This window comes from Lepidochelys kempii, chromosome 6 (assembly GCF_965140285.1).
Source record: "Lepidochelys kempii isolate rLepKem1 chromosome 6, rLepKem1.hap1, whole genome shotgun sequence".
NCBI lineage: Eukaryota > Metazoa > Chordata > Testudines > Cheloniidae > Lepidochelys > Lepidochelys kempii.
Genome location: NC_136385.1, coordinates 20,377,927 through 20,396,106, shown reverse-complemented (window position 1 = coordinate 20,396,106; position 18,180 = coordinate 20,377,927). Strand labels below are relative to the sequence as shown.

The following is an 18,180-nucleotide window of genomic DNA, read 5'->3' as shown; positions in this document are numbered from 1 at the left end:
CAAATGTATGGACCTCTTTGGCAGGAAAGTATATGCTGCGGGGGGCCTACAGCTGAGGATAGCCAACCAGCAGGCTATCCTCAGCAGGTATAACTTTAACTCTTGGGACTCTATGTCCAGGTACAAAGAGTTGCTCCCCGCAGAGTCAAAAGCGGAGTTCTCAGCTCTGGTTGAAGCGGGGAAGGGAGCAGCCAGGACATCCCTACAGGCCTCCCTTGACTCGGCAGACTTGATGGCATGTACCATTTCCTCTGGGGTGGTCATGAGGAGAACCACATGGCTCCAAGCTTCTGGGCTTTCCCCGGAAGTTCAACAGACCCTGCAGGACCTTCCCTTTGAGGGTGTAGGGCTGTTTTCGGACCAGACAGACTCAAGGCTTCACAGCCTAAAAGACTCGAGGGCAACGATGAAATCTCTGGGGATGCACATGCCTGCTACCCAGAGAAAGCCTTTCAAGCCTCAACCTCAGCGGCAACAGAGGCAATACCAGCCCCTCCCGAGGCAGGATACATACCACCGTAGGGGCAGGAACAATAGGCGTACACCTTCTAACCCTCCCTCAGGCCAGGGGCAGGGCTTGACCAAGCCATCATCGGGATCCAAACAAGGGTTTTGAAGGGACACCTGAGGACAGCGCACCCACCACTATCCCGGATCCTTCCCCCACTTTCTGAACTGTCTATCCCACTTCTACCATGCGTGATCCCATACAGCATTGGACCGCTGGGTTCTTTGCATGATAGAAGTGGGATATGCTCTCTAATTCTGCTCCTCCCCATCCCTCCAACCCCCTTTCCCGTCCCTCTTCAGGGACCCTTCTCACGAACAACTCCTTAGCTAGGAGGTGCAATTGCTCCTCACCATAGGGACAGTGGAGGAGGTTCCTCAAGAGCTAAAGGACAAGGGATTCTACTCTCACTATTTCCTAATCCCCAAGGAAAAGGGGGGGTCTCAGACCCATCTTAGACCCACGAGGACTCAACCAGTTCATGGTACAGTTGAAGTTCCGAATGGTCTCCCTGAGCACGATTATCACTTCCCTGGATCCGGGGGAATGGTATGCCACCCTCGACATGAAAGACACGTACTTTCATATAGCCATTTGGCTGGCCCACAGATGTTTCCTGAGGTTTGTTGTTGACCGCATACACTATCAGTTCACGGTGCTCCTATTCGGTTTATCGACGGCCTTTCAGGTGTTCACCAAGTGCATGTTGGTGGTCGCAGCTTTTCTCTGCAAGAGATAGATACAGATGTATCCCTACTTCGACGACTGGCTTCTGCGGGGGCGCTCCAGGGAGCAGGTGGAGTCCTAGGTCTGGTTAGTCAGAGAGACCTTCCAAAGACTAGGTCTCCTCCTCAACGTGGACAAGTCAACGCTGTCACCGACCCAATGAATAGAATTCATTTGGGGCGGTGCTGGACTCGGTTCAGGCAAGAGCCATACTACCAGAGTCCAGATTTCAGGCGCTGACAGGCATCATTCAGACTCTCAGGTGATACCCCACCACAACTGCGAGGACATGCCTCAGTCTCCTGGGACACATGGCAGCATGCACCTATGTGGTCAGGCATGCCAGGCTGAGGCTCAGACCACTCCAGGTGTGGCTCGCCTCAGCTTATCACCCAGGTCGAGACAATTTGGATTCAGTAGTAACGGTGCCAGAGTGAGTCTGTGCCAGTCTGTGCCAGTAACGGTGCCAGAGTGGCTGGACCCTCGCATGGGACTCCTTCGCAGACCATTCAGCACCCCTCAACTGTCCATGACCTTAGTAACGGGTTGGGAGACCCAGCTAGGAGACCTACAGACTCAGGGCAGGTGGTTGCAGTCCAAGATCCCACTCCACATCATTATAAAGGAGCTCAGAGCAGTCAGACTAGCCTGCCAGACCTTCCATACCAGAATACAGGGTCAATGCATGGCAGTGCTGACTGACACCACCGCCATGTTTTACATAAACAAGCAGGGCGGGAGGCTGTCCAGCTGTGGGATTTTGGTATAGCCCACTCCATTCACGGAATGCATAGAATCGGTGAGGGAGGTGCTACTGGAGGTGTCCTATCTCCCTGGAGTACGGAATGAGCTTGCAGACCACCTCAGCAGGTTGTTTCGCAACCACGAGTGGTCCATCCGGCCAGATGTCATACATTCCATCTTCCAAAGGTGCAGGTTTCCCCAGGTAGACCTGTTCGCCACCAGGAGCAACAGGAAGTGTCCAACATTTTGCTCTTTCCAAAAGCACAGTCGGGCTTTATCTTGGATGTGTTCACATTACCTTGGGGGACCGTTTAATGTATGATTTCCCGCCGATACCACTCGTCCACAAGGTACTGCTCAAGATCTGCAGAGACAAGGCGGAGGTAATTCTGCTGACTCTGGTGTGGCCATGCCAACATTGGTACACCACACTCCTGGACCGGTCAGTGAACATCCCAATCGCACTGCCGCCCCCAATCTGATCACACCAGACCACGGTCGCCTCATTCACCCGGACCTCCAGTCCTTCCATCTTGTGGCTCAGAAGCTTCATAGTTAAACCCAATGGAGCTCCAATGCACGGAATTGGTGAGGGAGGTGCTTCTTGGTAGCAGGAAACTTTTCACAAGGGCCACTTACCTATCTAAGTGGAAAAGGTTCTCATGCTGGTGTGAGCGCAGTCGCCTGCCTCCACTTCGGGCATGTATACCGTTCATCCTGGAGTATCTACTGCATCTGAAGCAGCAAGGTTTGGCCGGATCATCCATCAGAGTACATCTTGCGGCCATCTTGGTGTTCCATCCGGGAGAGTTGGGGCGCTTGGTATTTGCCAACCTTATGGTGGGCCATTTCCTGAAAGGCATGGAAAGGCTATGTCCACAGTCCCGACCACTGGTACCTGCTTGGGATTTCATTCTGGTCCTCACTAGGCTAATGGGGCCCCATTCAAACCACTGGCTACATGCTCCCTTCTGTATCTCTCGTGGAAGGTGGCATTCCTAGTTGTTATCACATCAGCCAGGAGGGTGTCAGAGTTAAAAGCGTTGGCCTCCAACCCCCGCTACACAGTCTTCCATAAGGACAAAGTACAACTCAGGCTGCATCCGGCCTTCCTGCCCAGGGTGGTATCCCAATTCCACATTGGCCAAGACATTTTTCTACCAGTCTTCTATCTCAAGCCACATGCTACTGCACAGGAGCAGAGGCTTCACTCGCTAGCTATGTGGAGAGCGCTAGCATTCTAGACTGGGTGTACAAAGCCTTTCAGGAAGTCAAACCAGCTGTTTGTAGCAGTGGCAGACTGGATGAAGGGACCTCCGGTCTCCTCACAATGCATTTCTTCCTGGATCAGGGACTGCATCCGTACCTGCTACGACCTCGCCAAGATCCCAGCCCGCGCTATTACAGCCCACTCAACACGAGCTCAAGCGTCGTCCGCCACGTTCCTGGCCCAGGTGCCCATCCAGGAGATCTGCAGAGCGGCAACCTGGTCCTCGGTGCACACGTTTACCACCCACTATGCCATCACCCAGCATGCTAGAGAGGATGCAGGGTGGTTCTCCAATCAGTGATTCCTTAACTCTGAGTCGTCCCCCGCAGGGAGAGCTTGGGAGTCACCTGATTGGAATCGACGTGAACAAACACTCGAAGAAGAAAAGACGGTTACTCACCTTGTAACTGTTGTTCTTCGAGATGTGTTGTTCACTTCCATTCTAATAACCACCCTCCTTCCCCCTGTTGGAATAGCCGGCAAGAAGAGACTGAAGGGGGGTCGGGTTGGCAGGGCCCTATATTGAATGCCATGAGGGCACCACTCCAGGAGGCTCCCTAGCTGACCCGAGGGGAGCGGCTGAGGGAAAAAGTTTCCGACGACCATGCATGCAGTGCACGCACACCTGATTGGAATGGAGGTGAACACCACATCCGAAAGAACAACATTACAAGAAGGTGAGTAACTGTCTTTTTTCCCCTATGGTTTCTTTAAAAAGATACACGTGTGAACTTAAGATGCTGTGTAAGTGATTCTATGTTCCTAAAAAGATACAATGGCATTCACTTTACAGAGTTTCTGTATTCTTATGAAAATTGGTACTGTTTCTTTAACTCTTATGAAAGACACTTTTCACTGTTAAGCCTTGTCTACACACGTCTGCACCAGTTTATGTAAACCAGTTCAAATACTTCTGTAGATACTTACTACAGTTTAAAAATGGCTGTTCTAGTACATCCTTACCTGAGTGCCCCCTTCGAGCATTGTGCAGTGCAGCCTCAGTTCCCAGCGGTTCTTCCTCTGCTCCGCCCAGCCTCCAGCACTTTCTGGGTGGCAGAGACTTAGCCCCCTGTCTAGGTGACTTGCAGTTCTACCCCTTCCAGGGCACTCAAAATCCAAAATAAGGCTAAAGCAATATGAAATTAACCTCTTCTCCATTCCAGGAGATGTGCTAGACATCAGTCTTCCCCAGTCTCTGGCCTTAGCCAGCCTTCTCTCCCACAGTGAGAGCCTAGCATCTGGGCTCTCTGTCTGCTCCCCAAGGGCCCAGGCCTCTTCCTGTTAAACCCCTCCCTGGAAGCCTGCTTCCTGCTCCAGGTGTCTCCAGTTGGGCTGATTTGGCCTTTGATAGCCAATTTACCGTCTTCCTGTCTTGCATTCCCCATTATAGGTCCAGTTGTGGTTTAGATTGAATCTGTTCCCATTCAACTTTTGCTCCAGTTGAACTAAATTGGTTTAAGTAACACCTTAAGTTAAATCAGTGCAACCCATCTTGAAGACAAGACCTTTAGGATTATTGTCAAAGTGAAGCTGGTAAGTGATTCTGTAGCAGAAGGTATTGCAGGTTAGAAATCCTAGGAATTCCACTCTACAGAAACACCTAAACATTGGAAAGTTGGCAAATACATACGTCACCTAGACATCCTTAACTCTTCCCCATTGTGCCATCAGCACACAGATAATCTTTGCAGTCCGTCACAAAAGTTCAGTATGATTTTTTTTGCAGTCATTAATGAGATGTCCCTGAGTAATGGACAGATAAAGTGTTCTCCAGGTTTCTGGTTGTTAGTGTGGTGGGGCAGAGTTAAGATTGTTTGGGTGACCTTAATTCTGTATTATCCACTGTCTTGGCTAAATTTTTATTTGGGACTTTTTGTTGTCATTTCTTTAAAATTGCAATACTCTTAAGGATTTTTCGCTCAAAATATATAATGGATTCTTTCAACATTAACTCAAATTATGGTTGTTTGCAAGGTTGCCATAGCCATATTTGGTCCCAGGATATGAGAGGTAGGTGAGATGATGTCTTTTATTGGACCATCTTCTGATGGTGAAAGGTACAAGCTTGTACCTTCCACCAACAGAAGGTGGTCCATAAAAGATATTACCTCACTTACTTTGTCTCTCTAATTATGGTGTCTTTTTAGAATCTGGGAATACTAGGAGTATGTGCATGTGTATTTTATCTCCTATTTCTGCGTATTAAAAAGTACATCAGTATAGAGATGGTGAGAACTGATGAAGACAGATACTTGGGACCATTGCCAGGGTTGCTGTGGGATTTGTATTACTTGTATTACAGTGCACCCACCATCTGCTTGGTGCTCTTCAAAGCATCTACGAAGAGATAGTTCTTGTCCCAAAAAAACTATGCGGTCTGCTAGCACAAACCAGTGGTAATAACAAGTATAGTCCTCTTTGGGGAAAGAATTTGGATGATGTCACCAGGACACTGGGGTGTAAGATCAGGTCCTGCTCCAGTTCCTGCCTTGCTCCTCTCAGGGGGACAAGGACATTTTAAAGTCCACCCCTGCAACTTTCTGGTCCATGTGGCTGGGATATCGGGTTTTCTATATGGTGAGTTTTTCAGTGTCGTTAAAAATCCTGGAAGTAGCTCCATCTAGTGACACAGCAGTTCGTATGCAAGTTAACACAGGTGCCCTGCCCCAAAGAGATTCCAGCCTGAGGTGTCTTAGCAATGCCTTCCCCAGTTGGGAAGCTTATAGGAAACTGGCTGTCTATGCTGACAAACTGAGCTCTGTATCTGCCATGCTGTAATGTTAAGTGTGTCTTTTGCCACCCCCATTCTCCCTTGCTCTGCTGGGCACTTTTCACAGATGGGAAGCTGTATGATGCGTATGTGTCTTATGCAAACTCCCCGGACGACAGGAAGTTTGTGAACTTCATTATGAAGCCGCAGCTGGAGAACCGTCACGGCTACAAGCTCTTCCTGGATGATAAGACCATTCTACCCAACTCAGGTATGGACCATCCCAGACGCTGCCAGGCCACAGGTTAGATGGGAGGCAAATGGACATACTCCCACTGCTGGGAAGTCAGCCTGGACATTAGGTTAATGAACCTGCCCTTTAGGACCCAGGAAGCATCACCCGGCATAGCAGATCTGCTCTCTGGTATGCCACTTCCCTTTGCTCTCCCACACACCTTGCTGTCAAAGATTACAAACACAAACTGATTCAGAATGCTGTGATGTCAATAGCCGAGTGTTTTAGAGATGGGAAAAGAGAGGCACTGAAAGGTCAAGTGTTCCCGCCAACGTCATATAACAATTCCGTGAGAGAGTTGGGGATGGAACCCAGGAGTCCTGACACCTGGTCCCCTGCTATAATCACTGGGAAACACTTTCTTCAGATCCGGCAGTGTAACCTGAGTCTGGGAGAGGAGCACTTTACTCTCTAAGACAGGCTGGGTTATGAATTCAACTGTTTGAGAGACTGTGGACCTCTTTGTGAGGACACCCTGTTGCCCTCAGTTTGGGTTCGGATGCTAAGGCAGGCCATTCCTGGAGAGGAGGAGGAGGAATAGTGAAGTGCTGGTGGCCCATTCTGGCTCTGCTTAGTCTTTGCCGTGGCTGTGACTGTGAATCTCATTCCTATCCTACTCCTGTAGAGCCTTCAGCAGACCTGATTATGAACGTGAGCCGGTGCCGGCGCCTCATTGTGGTTCTCTCGTATGCATACCTGGAGCAAGATTGGTGCATCAACAACTTCAGGTAACTGGCTGGTCACTGAGCAGGGTTCTAGGCTGCTGCTTTGCTCTCCTAGTAGCACAGAGGTAGTTCTCACTAGATTGTCAGAATGACTGCATGGCAGACTGCACCCTTGTTCTTCTCCCCCGTCTGCAATCCAGTCATGTTATTCCTCCTCTTCCTCCTCCACACTGCTGGGGTTCCCAGCAGTGGAGTCACTGAGAGCACAGGAGAGAGTCTCCCTGCTCTCAGTTCCTATGTCTGGTGCCACAGCAGCCTGTGGTGGCTGTGAGAGCAACTGCAAGTAAGTCCTTCTCGGTGACCTAGAGCATGCTCAGTGCAGACAGAATCTTCAGTGTTTAGCAACCAAACTCTAACAAGTCTCTACTGAGCATGTGCAAACTGCAATTTTTCCCAGGCCAGGTTCGGGTGTATTTTCCTAGGAGCAGCAAAAGGCACATCCTGGGCACCATGGTGACCTCCTCCCAATCCCACCAAATTTCAAGTCTCTTGTTCGAAAGCAAGAGCTTCTGAATGAAACTATTGTAAGATATTCTTTTTTAAAGAGAGGTGAAAAAAAAATTCTTCCCTAATCTCGTTCTCTGAAATGGTTAAACTTTTTAGCTCAAACTTTCTAAAACATTTGCTAGACACGTGACATGAAAAATTCCAGTCCAAACTGTGAAAGTTTGCCAAATTTATAAGCAAATTAATGCAATCTTATCATAGACAGTATTGGGCAATCTTAACAAAAGGCATCTCTTCCAGCTCCACCTATAATGTGGTTACAAGCCCTAAAAACCTTGCCTCTATTGTCCTTACTCCAGCTTCCAAAACAGTTAGCTTCCAAGCCAACGCTCACTGAAGTCAATGGGAGTCTTTCCATTGCTTTGCAGTTGGTCAGGGCAATGAAGAGATGGGTAAGCTGAACAGGCGTGATTCATTGCACTCCTAACTCCCTGAAATGGTTGCCTTGTATTGCAGGGACGGCCTGTTGAGGCTGTTGGAACTGTCCCAAAGACCCATCTTTGTCGCCTTTGAAAGCCAGTATCGGGAGATAGAGCATGTGGCCATTAATGTGCTGAAGCAGCACAAGAATGCTCTGACCTTACTGCTCTGGCGGGCCGGCTCAATGGTAAGCTGTGAGTGGGGTGGGAGCGGACGGCTCTGGTCAGTGAGGTTTCTCACAGTACTGATGAAAGGCTCTGGGTACCACTCTCCTTGACAAAGCAGCATTTCAAACTTTACAAGAAGCACTGACAATCAAACGTGGTTCTCTGTGGTGGAGGGCCTGAGACATTCCCTCTGCTCACTGACCTCACAATGGTGTGTGCCAAGGCCACTCTGCTACTCCAGAGCTTGAAAAATAGAGCGAGATGGGCTGAGTGGGGTCTTCAGGATTTTCCCCGCTGAACTCTGCTGGGACACTTCACTGTCCCGCCCCATACATCCTCCTCTTGGCATCTGCTATGGTTACTCGAGCCCTATGACTGGGAAGGCAAGCCAACTCCAATTAGTTGTCAGTTCCTGGCCACTAAGAGATGCTGCAGCCTCCCTTTCTGAAGGCAGGTAGCGCCACTTCAACCCTGCTGAGGTAACAGAGAAACCAGAGATTCTCCCAAACCCACACAGACTGTATCCTACTGCAAGGAGAGGTGCTGAACTGTCAGGCCAAGCCTATTGCTACTCAGGGCTAGTCTACGTTAGAAGCGCTGCAGCGTCGCAGCTGCGCCGATGCAGCACATCTGGAGACGATGCTCTACGTCGATGGGCGAGAGCTCTCCTGTCGGTAGACTAAAACCACCTCCATGAGAGGCGGTAGCTCTGTCGACAGAAGAAGCTCTCCCGACGACATAGCATTGTCCACGCCAGTGTAACTTACGTCCTTCAACAGGGTGGCTATTCATACCCTGGGCGATCTAAGTTATACCAGCTTAAGTGGTAGTGTGTACAAGCCCTTAGGCAGCCTTGCTGGAAGTGTCCTGCAATACCAGAATTAGAGTGCCATGGCCTTTGAACCTCTTGGCTGCTGCCCTGGGCTCCCTGCACTGCAGCTCTCCTTGAGAAGCCCTCTGGCCACTGACACATTACCCACATTAATTGCTGGCTGGGGTTTTTCACAAAGAACAGTAAATCCTGTAATCCACGTAATCCTCCCTTGCCTGGAAGCTCAGAGGCAAAGAAGCATGGAGTTTCGTAGAAGTGCTGTAGCTCCAGGTAGTGACCCAGATGGCCACGTGGTGGCACCATAACCTGAGAGATGGCAATGGGCAGTAGGTTAAGAGATGTCTCCACATGCTACAATGCTGGGGAAGGATCATCATCTCCAAACAGACACGGAGGCTACGGGATTTTCAGAAGCGCTTAGCTCCCATTGAGAACAACGAGAGCTGCTGGGTGCTGAGGACTTTTGAAACTCAGGCTGTAAATGACTTGCCCAGAGACACACATCAAATCAGTGGCAGAGCTGGAACAGAGCCCCAGTCTCCTGTCTGCGTGCAGGAATGACCACACTTACCCAGGCTGCCTTTGCGGATGTGGTAATGGGATGGAGAAGTTAGATACACAATTGTGCAGGAGGTTGGATGTCTAACAGTGTAAAGAGTGAGGCCCACAGTGACAGTAGAGCATTTTTAAACCACTCCCTACAATTAATAACGTTCCCTCTTCAGTCATGTTATCGAAAGCTACATTCCCAGCGGTGCTACTCTTCAGAGATCAGCGTGGACTCCCCTGGTGCCACTCACTTGGCTGTAGACTCCTCTCCAGTTCTCGGAGAGAGCTTGGGTGTACACTGTTAGCGTTTGGGCTCTCTCATTAGACTACCATGTTCCCCTGTGTACCTGACACAGGATGACTCAGGATGGAGCCAACCATTTCAACCCTTTGGCTCATTGTGTTCATGGGAACACACTGCCTTTCTCACATGGCTTTGACATGTGCATCCAAAGCCAAGTTTAATCTTTGGCTTTCACTACCAAGAGCATTTTAGGGCTGGCTTGTCCCTGGCCCTTGCGCGTCCCACTTATGGGACAGGAACAGCTAATCCCCACATTTGGGGAAAATGCTGGAACTACTTTCTCTGCACTACTGGGGGCACAGCTTGAAGGTGTGGGGGCAAAGAGCGGTAGCACCATGTCCTCACCTACCTCTCCTACTTCCCCATTATGCATGCTCCCTGGAGCTCTGGGTGGATTTTGTCTCTAATTTCAGACCAGAAGTGCTCAGTTCACAAGTCAAATGTGAATTCTAACAGCCAACCCCAAACTCATACTGGGCTCTTTCCCTCCCTGCACCATCACCAGCAATAGTGGCCCTGCAGGCCTAACTCTGCCCTCAGTGCAGCTGGTGTAACCCCCGTCTTCCTCTCCTCAGCTATGCCAGTGCAAGCCACGGAAGGCTAATGGGTTTGCACAGATGTAAGCAGGGAAGGCATCATGCAGAATCATTATTCCTGGTGACGATGCAGAAGAAGGAAAGACTCCACTGTCAAATCCCAGAGCCCAGGATCTGGCAGTTACAAGAGCCAGGACCTTGGCTTTGAACTCAGCGACACACACAGGATCTGGAGCCCCGTTCTGTCCAAGGGAGACCTGCACTTTAACTCTCTCCAGAGCAGCGTGTTTGGGACTAGAAAGCTAGCTTGGAAAACTGGACAGAAGCTTTCTCTTGGGCCTAAAATGAAGTCCTGCTGCTTCCCACGGCTGTTTCTTTTTGAAACCCAAGCCTAGACCTGCAGCTTCTAGCCTCCATACAGTCTCAGCAGTTCTGCCAGGATCTCCACCCAGGTTCTGCTAGTTTTTCCTGATCCCAGCTTGGCGAGAGGCCATCTTCTGAATACAGCCTTTGCCAGAGCTCTGTTGCTGGGGCTTCAGACATGTGCAGGGACACGCCCTTGCTGGCACTAGGGAGCTGTACTGCTGGAGCAGCCCTGCCAGAGTGAAGCAGCACTGAACAAATGCAAGGCCCCCTCCAGCTTCAAGAAGAAAGCATTGCACACGCCAGACGGCCAGTGTCCAAGACGGCAGGCCCCATCCACACTTGCCCCTGACTGAAGGGGTTTGGAAGCTTCTTGGAGCTGGATTGGTCAGATCTCAGGCACTTCTGTACAGCATTTACTCCTCCAGAATTGATCCTGGCACTGCAGATAAGGTAGCACCGAATCCTTCTTGGTTCCGATAATGTGCAATTCCCAGTGAAGAGACAGGATTACACTGTTCCCCTGCTCTCTGTGGGACCCAGGAGTGTGGGGAATGCCCAGAAAGGGCAGAAGTTTGTGGGAGGAAGATGCTCTGGTGGATAGAACAGAGGACATCTAGTCAGGGGACCTGGGTTCTATTTCCTGTTCTCAGTTGCACCACTGACCTGCTGGGTACCTTCTCTGGGGAAGGGACTTCCCCTCTGTGCCTCATTTCCCCTTCCACCCTTTGGCTGCCTTGTGTGTCTAGACTATGCTTGGTGGGGTAAGGACTGTCCCTTCCTGCAGCCACAGACAGGGCTAACACAATGGGGTCTTGGGCGCGGCTTCGGCCTCTAGGCTTGACAGAATACAAATTTTAAAAAAGTTCCATTTTCCTCTGATTTTTTGGCTGAGTTTCCAGCTCCCTCTGCTGAAAAAGGAGTTCTGTCTCCATAAACTTTTCAGGAGCCAGACCTGCTGCATGTGTCACAGCTCATATGCCCCAAGAATGTGCTCAGCAAGTAGGTGCTGAAACTTGTCCAGAGACGTGTCAGGGGTTGCGGGGCTTTGCACTCGGCGAAGGATATGGCTCGAACAGAGCTTGGAGGGGAATGCAACCAGGGTTCTCCCTCTTCCTTACAGACCCCGTCGTCAGATTTCTGGAAGGAGTTGTGCCTGGCTCTGCCACGGAAGGTGTCCTACCAGGGGATCATGGCGGACCCTCAGATCCAGCTCGAGGAGGACAAGGACCCCATGCTGATTCTCCACAGTAGCTACCTGGAGTACCGAGGAGACCCACATCCTGAGGGAGACCTGGGTACTGTAACCATCTGTCTGTGTTCTTATATGGCTCCCATTGCCATAGTTTCTGAGCCCCATTCTATAAAGGGGATGTCACAACACACTGGCTGGGCTGCAGCCACTTATTCCATGAACACCTAGTGTCTAGGAACCTGCACCCATAGGGCCAGACTTCCCTGGGGTATGTGCCCCTCCCGCTGGTATTCCGCACATGGAGCTGGGCTCAAGTAGGAGCAAAGTTCACCCCTCAGAGCACCATTTCCAACCTCACGTCTGAGGTTACAGCCAGGATTAGTGGACTGAGCAATGACAAAGGGCCATTGATAGCCATCTCAACAGTTCCTCCTTCCCCATCTCTCTGCATCTGCCTGCTGGAGCCTTGCACTCTGACCTGCCCCCCATAGAGGTGGCTGTGAGTTTCCTTCCCAGTCCCCCAGGGCTGTCCTTGCCATTGACTTTGGATTGGGTTTGATGTGCTTAAATCCTGATCGGCTACCCGTTTCTAACACAAGATATTCATGCCTGGGACTAACTAAATCACCCTGGACGGCCACCAACCCCAGCTCCTCCCCTTTACCCCCAACATGCACACGGGCCACCTACTCTTCCCTTTCGGCCTCTTGGGGAGAGCCCCGCAGTTTACTAGGGCTCTGAGAAGCGCAGAGGAATTGGAGGCCCCATCCCTTTCCCTGTGCAAGCTGAAGCAGTCTAATACCCTCCAAGTCACCATGTCAAAGAGAGCACAGGCTAAAGAGAAGGGAAAGGTTGTACCAGTGGCTATTCGCTTCCTTCCCAGGCCGAAAAGAGAGTGATGCTTGCTGGGCCTTGTCTCTTCCCAAGCCTCTGGAAGAGCTGCTGCTGGCTGGAGTAGTGGAAGGGAGGTATGCTTACCGGTATCTGCCCCAAAGGTCTTGGAGAGGCAGTCCAGAGTTTGTTAACACATGCTGAGTTGCCGGGAAATATATTTTAATTTTAGTCACAGGATTCAAGTAAGTCCTGTGCTTATAAAAGATTTACAAGCAGCTGGCATCGCAGAGCTCAGCTTGTTTGCGCCCAGTGATTGTCTTGTTAGGAGGAGAGTGGAGAAATGATGGATTGGCACAGCTGGCTGGAGTTCAGACAGGAGCACTGTGGTTATTCTGCCAGGTGCTCTTTGCCGCCTGACAGCAAGTTGTCAGGCCTCAGGCACCCAAGTGTCAGGAACAGGAGTTACTGGTTGTGTGCTGCATCCCCACACAAGGCATGGCAAAGCTCCCCTTCTTCGGCTAGTGCAGCAGTGTGCTAGGATCCTGGGGCAGCCTTGTTCTCTAGCTTTGCAGGGCACTGGCAAGGAGATTGGGAAGACTGTGACGGGAAGACGTGGCAACAGCTCTTCACTAGGAGGAACAGTTAGTTCCTGGGTTTTTTAACTTCCTGTTCTTCCGCTGTTGGCTGGTATGGATTGACCCTAGAATTGCTGTTCTGTGGTAGGAAAGCCCTGTAGTCTCTATCAAAATCCCCGTTCCACCCTCAAAGCAAGCCAGAACTCCTGGGATTCCCACAGAGTAGGAGCAGCTGAGGGTCCTGTTCCCCATCCCCCACCGATCTGTACTCTCTCTCCATCCCAGCAGGTGTCCGTGGGTCCATTTTAAGGGGCCCTCCACCCCCTCGAATGACTGGCCCTGATGGACCACCAGCATTAGCAGCTGGCATCATGGAAGAAGTGCAGCTGGAAGAGGGCCAGAGGAGCGAAATAGACATCTCTGACCTCGGCTCACGCAACTACGGAGCAAGGACAGACTTCTACTGCCTCGTGACAGAAAACGACCTCTGAGAGGGAGAGCAGAGACGGTGGGATTATTGCTCCCATGGGACTGGCCATCTTGGTGTCCCTTTAGCAGGAAATGCTGCTCAGCTAGTTTCTTTAACCCAGAGGCCTGGGCAGGTCTTCAGCACTCCCATTCTGGGGTGTTCTCTATGGGGCAGTCAAGGCAGGGGAAAGGGCTGACTTTCTACCCACTCACTGAAGCCTTACAGTCCCATCTAAATGCTGGGGATCTTAGTTTTTGTACCTGTTCAGGACCAAGGGAAATTGTTAGGAACGAAGAATTCAGCCTGGAACGGGCTGAAAGAGACTGGGGGGGGGTGGTGGTGGCGAGGGAAAAGCCCAGGGAAAACTGGTGCGCTGAGGTAGGCCATGGCATTGCAGATGGTGAGGGCTGTCTCTGTGATCGCTAGAACCATGAGGGGGGCATTGCAGTAACAGATGCCAAGGAGGGGCTGGATTTTGTTGTGGCCATTGGGTACCGAGATACTGCATCATGTGGTACCTGGCAAGCACGGAGTTCCTGGCTGTCCCACGGCATGCGGTCGAGTGGTGACTGGGTTGGGGGGGACACCACCAGCAGGGCTAAGGATGTGGTCACCTTGAAAGGGGACTGGGATTTGTAGTGAGAAATGTAGAGCCATAGGACAGCGTAGCACTGTTGCAGCAAATGCACATGGAGGCCTCAGCCAGCAGCTAGAGCTAGTGTGTGGATAAGAGGCCAGACAGCGCAAAGGTCTGATGGGAGTTGGGGGGACCTAACTCAGCCTCAGGACTGAAGGACAGAGACAGCCAGGGGCGTTAAAGCAGCTTGAGGGCAGACACCAGAAAAACCCAGGGGACTGAAAGCAGAGGCTGATCCTCCCCTGCTGCATGGTTGGTTACTCAGGGATTCTTGTACCACCAGCACTTCAGCAGGGGCCATTTCCTGTGAAGGAGCAAGAGCAGGGACGTGTCGCTCTCTCCAGGAAGTGCCCTGTAACGGCATCGCTCACCGGCAGGCTTTACAGCGCTGCTCCTTCGGGACCAACAGGACGGCTTTGGAAAGGGTTTCCTTGATTCACAGAGCCGCTTTGCTCTTTCTTCTTTTTGAAATACAATTAAAATAACTGTTGTTTTAAGCTGCTCTTGGCCTTTTCCCTCCACCAGCAGTTTTAGGAGAGGATGGAAGTTGTGAGCTCTTTGTGTAAGGAGGGCTGGGATCTCACGTTCTTCCCTCTTTGGGCAGTGACATGCAGCCCCAGAGAGAGCTACTCCTAGGCTAAGGGCTTGTAGTAGCAGGAAACGGGGCAGAGCCTAGTGGAGATTCAGGACTGGAATAGCAGGGGAGCTGAAGGTCAGGACTGAGGTGTGTTGGCAAAGGCCTCTGACCTTGATTGCAAACTGCACAGCCCCGCTCCCTCCCACAGGGGAACACTAGTATTTACCACAGCCCTGGCCCCAGACAGTACTTCTCCCTGGGTACCTGTTCTGAGACACGGAAGTGAGCAAGGGGCCAGTGTGGGGCACAGAGACAGCACAGACAGTGGGGACTAGCAGGAGACGCCCCCCCCCCCCATTCATTTTCAGTTAGGACGTTAGCATTCACGAGTGCAGACCCTAGCTACGGTCCTATGGTCCCACACTGCCCCCTGTGTTCTGACAATGGCTGCTGCCACTGTCAAATCGGGTTAGAGATGGGTCAAGCCAGCCAAGAGATGGGGGGGCGGGCCTGGCCCCAGCTTCCAGAGGATTCTAGATCCTCAGAACTGCTCACTCCAGCTCCATCCTCCAAAGGGAAAGTTACAGCATAGACTTAAGACAAAGCAAAAAGCTGACCACTTCTGTGCTCTGCCTGGGGAGCGCGCAGAGCACTATCCATGGGCTCGTTAATTGTCGGCCTGGCTGGAAGGTGAATGGGGCTCGTTCAGGGAGTCTTTGCATGAGTTTCGTCCTCCTGCTGATTCACTGCTCCACAAGGGCTCGCAGTTGAATTTGCAAGTAGCAGCCACCAACACGGCTAGGCCCTGGGGCTGCCTGCGAGAGTGAGCTGTGGCTATGCAGAGGTCCTGACTCACAGTCCATGCGGTGCCTTTCCTGCTGGGCCAGCAGGGCTTCCTCAGCCCCCGAAATGCAGCTGAGAGGCTGGAGCCCAGCAGCGCCAGGCAGCAGCCCAGCAGCTGGGGACACCATTGCCCGTGGAGATTTTGTGCAGACAGAATGTGATGCAAAGCCAGTCTGGGCTTGGGGCTAACACCCCTGCTCTTGCAAAACACCAGGGCACCTTTCGTTATCACAGGATCCAAGTGTTAAGCAAAAGTCAGCAGCAGCATCCCCAGTGCCAGGCTAGGGCATTGGCTCTGCATTCACTCGGGAGGAGCGTCAGCAACTGCCGCCCCAGTGCTCCCCAGCTTTCCCTAAGTCGTGACCAGCCCAGCCCTGCTCAGCCTGTGCAAGCCAAGCAGCTCGCAGCCCCAGTGGTCTGACTCCAGCACTGCTGCAGGGTACTTGCCCTCGTTACAAAGCCCATCTTAAAAGCAATTAACTTTAGTATCAGGAAACTTTTTAGTCAACTGGGCAGTAAGGAGGGTTTGGCTGCCAGGGCTCCCCTGGGGGTTATTTGATCTGAGCCATGCCTAGCAGGGAAGGGACCGTCAGGAGAACAGCAGAGGCTGTGGCTAGGAGGTGCTGCACTCAGGCTACAGCTGGTCTTTTGCTGCTGGCTCCTGCCCATGGGTAGCAGGCTGGGTTAGAAAGCAGAGGGAGCGTTAACCTGACAGCCCTTCCCCCTCTTCCTTCTCGGAAACACCCCAGAAAGACCTCCAAGCCACTCACTGGGCAAGGCCTTTATTTAGGGAACACAACGAACTCCACTCCTGGCTGAGGAAGACAAATGCACCGAGAGAGATGCCAGCCTCACCCGGGAACCCCGCTTGGCCTCAGCCACGGGCTTGGAGGCCAGACTCTGCTACCTGCTACGCTGGGGTCAAACCAGAGTCACTCCCCAGCGGCAGTGCCCTGGTGTCACCGGGAGTAGCAGCTGGCCTCAAGTTTCTGTCCCAGGCACTGAACTGTCGCCTCTGATGCAGTTTGCTCCTGTTGCTGAAGCTACCTCTCTTATCAGAATTACCCAGACTCCCCCAATCCATTCTGCTGCTCCCCCCGCCCCTGGACTCTGCTTATCTATTGACTTGTTTCTATAGGGAAACCCCAGAGAGGCAGCACGATACAGCACTTATCCAGTGTCTCATGGCCACGGGTCAGAGCCTCATGCCCTCCGAAGGGAGAACCAAACTGCTACAACAGTGAGCGGATCCCAGCCTGGGCCCCCTCTAACACAGGCGAGGTTGAGGTGGGGAGAGAGAGTAGGGGGTCAGAGCAGGACTGGTCCCTTCTATAATCTCCAGTGTTTTCTCCAGTTGTATTTTAAATGGCTCAGGCAGCGGGGTGGCCAGCCCGTCCCTTCTTCCCTGGAGAGACCCCTCGCTAGGAGATACTGCCCGGATGTTCAGCCGGTCTTCCACGCCAGCAGCTCCCTCTAGCCAATGCCTCTCCCTGGTGTTTGTCAGGAAATACACTTCACCTGCCCCACTGCAAGCCCCCTCACTCAGCCTAGGGTTGGGTAGCCACATGGACGCATGAGTAGCAATGGGGATCTGAAGAAGAGCTCCGAATGCTCCCTGGGAATCCTTCCCCACCCCGCAGGCCAGGGGAGCAAGGGGCAGCTGCCCACCCATCAGGATGGGGACACATGTTTAATTCAGGCAAATAAAGCTTCCAGAGTGACCCAAAGGGCTCAGCTCTGCCTGCTGTCACACAGCTATAGCTGCACCCTGTGTGACCAAGGGCAGGACTGAGCCCCAAGGATTTTAAAATGGCAGAGGGAAAAAACCCATCCACCTCTACGTTACAGCGGTGCCAGGGAGCTTCCTATCTACAGCATATACAGGTACAATGGGCATGCGGCTGGAACAAGGCAGCGCTCGGCCCCGTAGCTACCGCAGGACTGAACACAGCGACAAGACCAGTCAGTGCCTCCCGATTTGTGTCAGAGGCCAGGCCAGAGGGGAGCAGCTGAATCATCTCAGGGGGGCTACCCAGAGCACTGGGTCTGATGCCAGGCACCCCTTCTGCGGCAGCCATGAGCCCCTGGGCTACTGTGGGAGACAAGGCACGGGAAGCGGGAGGGACTCCTCCAAAGAGCCAGCCCCTGCAGTTCAAGGGCAGGCCTGCTGGCTAACCCTGTGTAGGACATAGCAGCTCAAGGTGTGAATGCTGCTCATGTTACAGCTACCCCAAGGGCCTTTTGGCGCTGTGCCTCTGATCAGTGCTTGCTTCCAAAGCCGTGAGCAGCTCCCAGTCAGGCCCCGAACCAGCATCATTCCCATCCCACAGGGCAGGTGTGGGAGCCAGGAGGGCTGTTTAAAGCTCCAGTAAGGTACCAAACGTAGTGCACAGG

At 52.1% G+C, this 18,180-nt stretch overlaps 1 protein-coding gene across 7 annotated transcripts in view; it reads left to right on the top strand.

The window, feature by feature from the left end:
* SIGIRR (single Ig and TIR domain containing) overlaps positions 1-14,820 on the top strand; it is a 41,434-nt gene extending 26,614 nt beyond the window's left edge. For 5 of the 7 annotated variants that reach the window (XM_073347019.2, XM_073347012.2, XM_073347014.2 and 2 more), the window contains 5 exons: positions 6,086-6,229; positions 6,879-6,981; positions 7,942-8,092; positions 11,780-11,954; positions 13,546-14,820. In XM_073347019.2, coding sequence (XP_073203120.1) covers positions 6,086-6,229; positions 6,879-6,981; positions 7,942-8,092; positions 11,780-11,954; positions 13,546-13,751 — 779 coding nt within the window. In that variant the 3' untranslated portion in view covers positions 13,752-14,820. The remainder of the gene's footprint in view (positions 1-6,085; positions 6,230-6,878; positions 6,982-7,941; positions 8,093-11,779; positions 11,955-13,545) is intronic. The other 2 variants (XM_073347017.1, XM_073347018.2) reach the window with 2 other exon arrangements.
* The last annotated feature ends 3,360 nt before the right edge of the window (positions 14,821-18,180 follow it).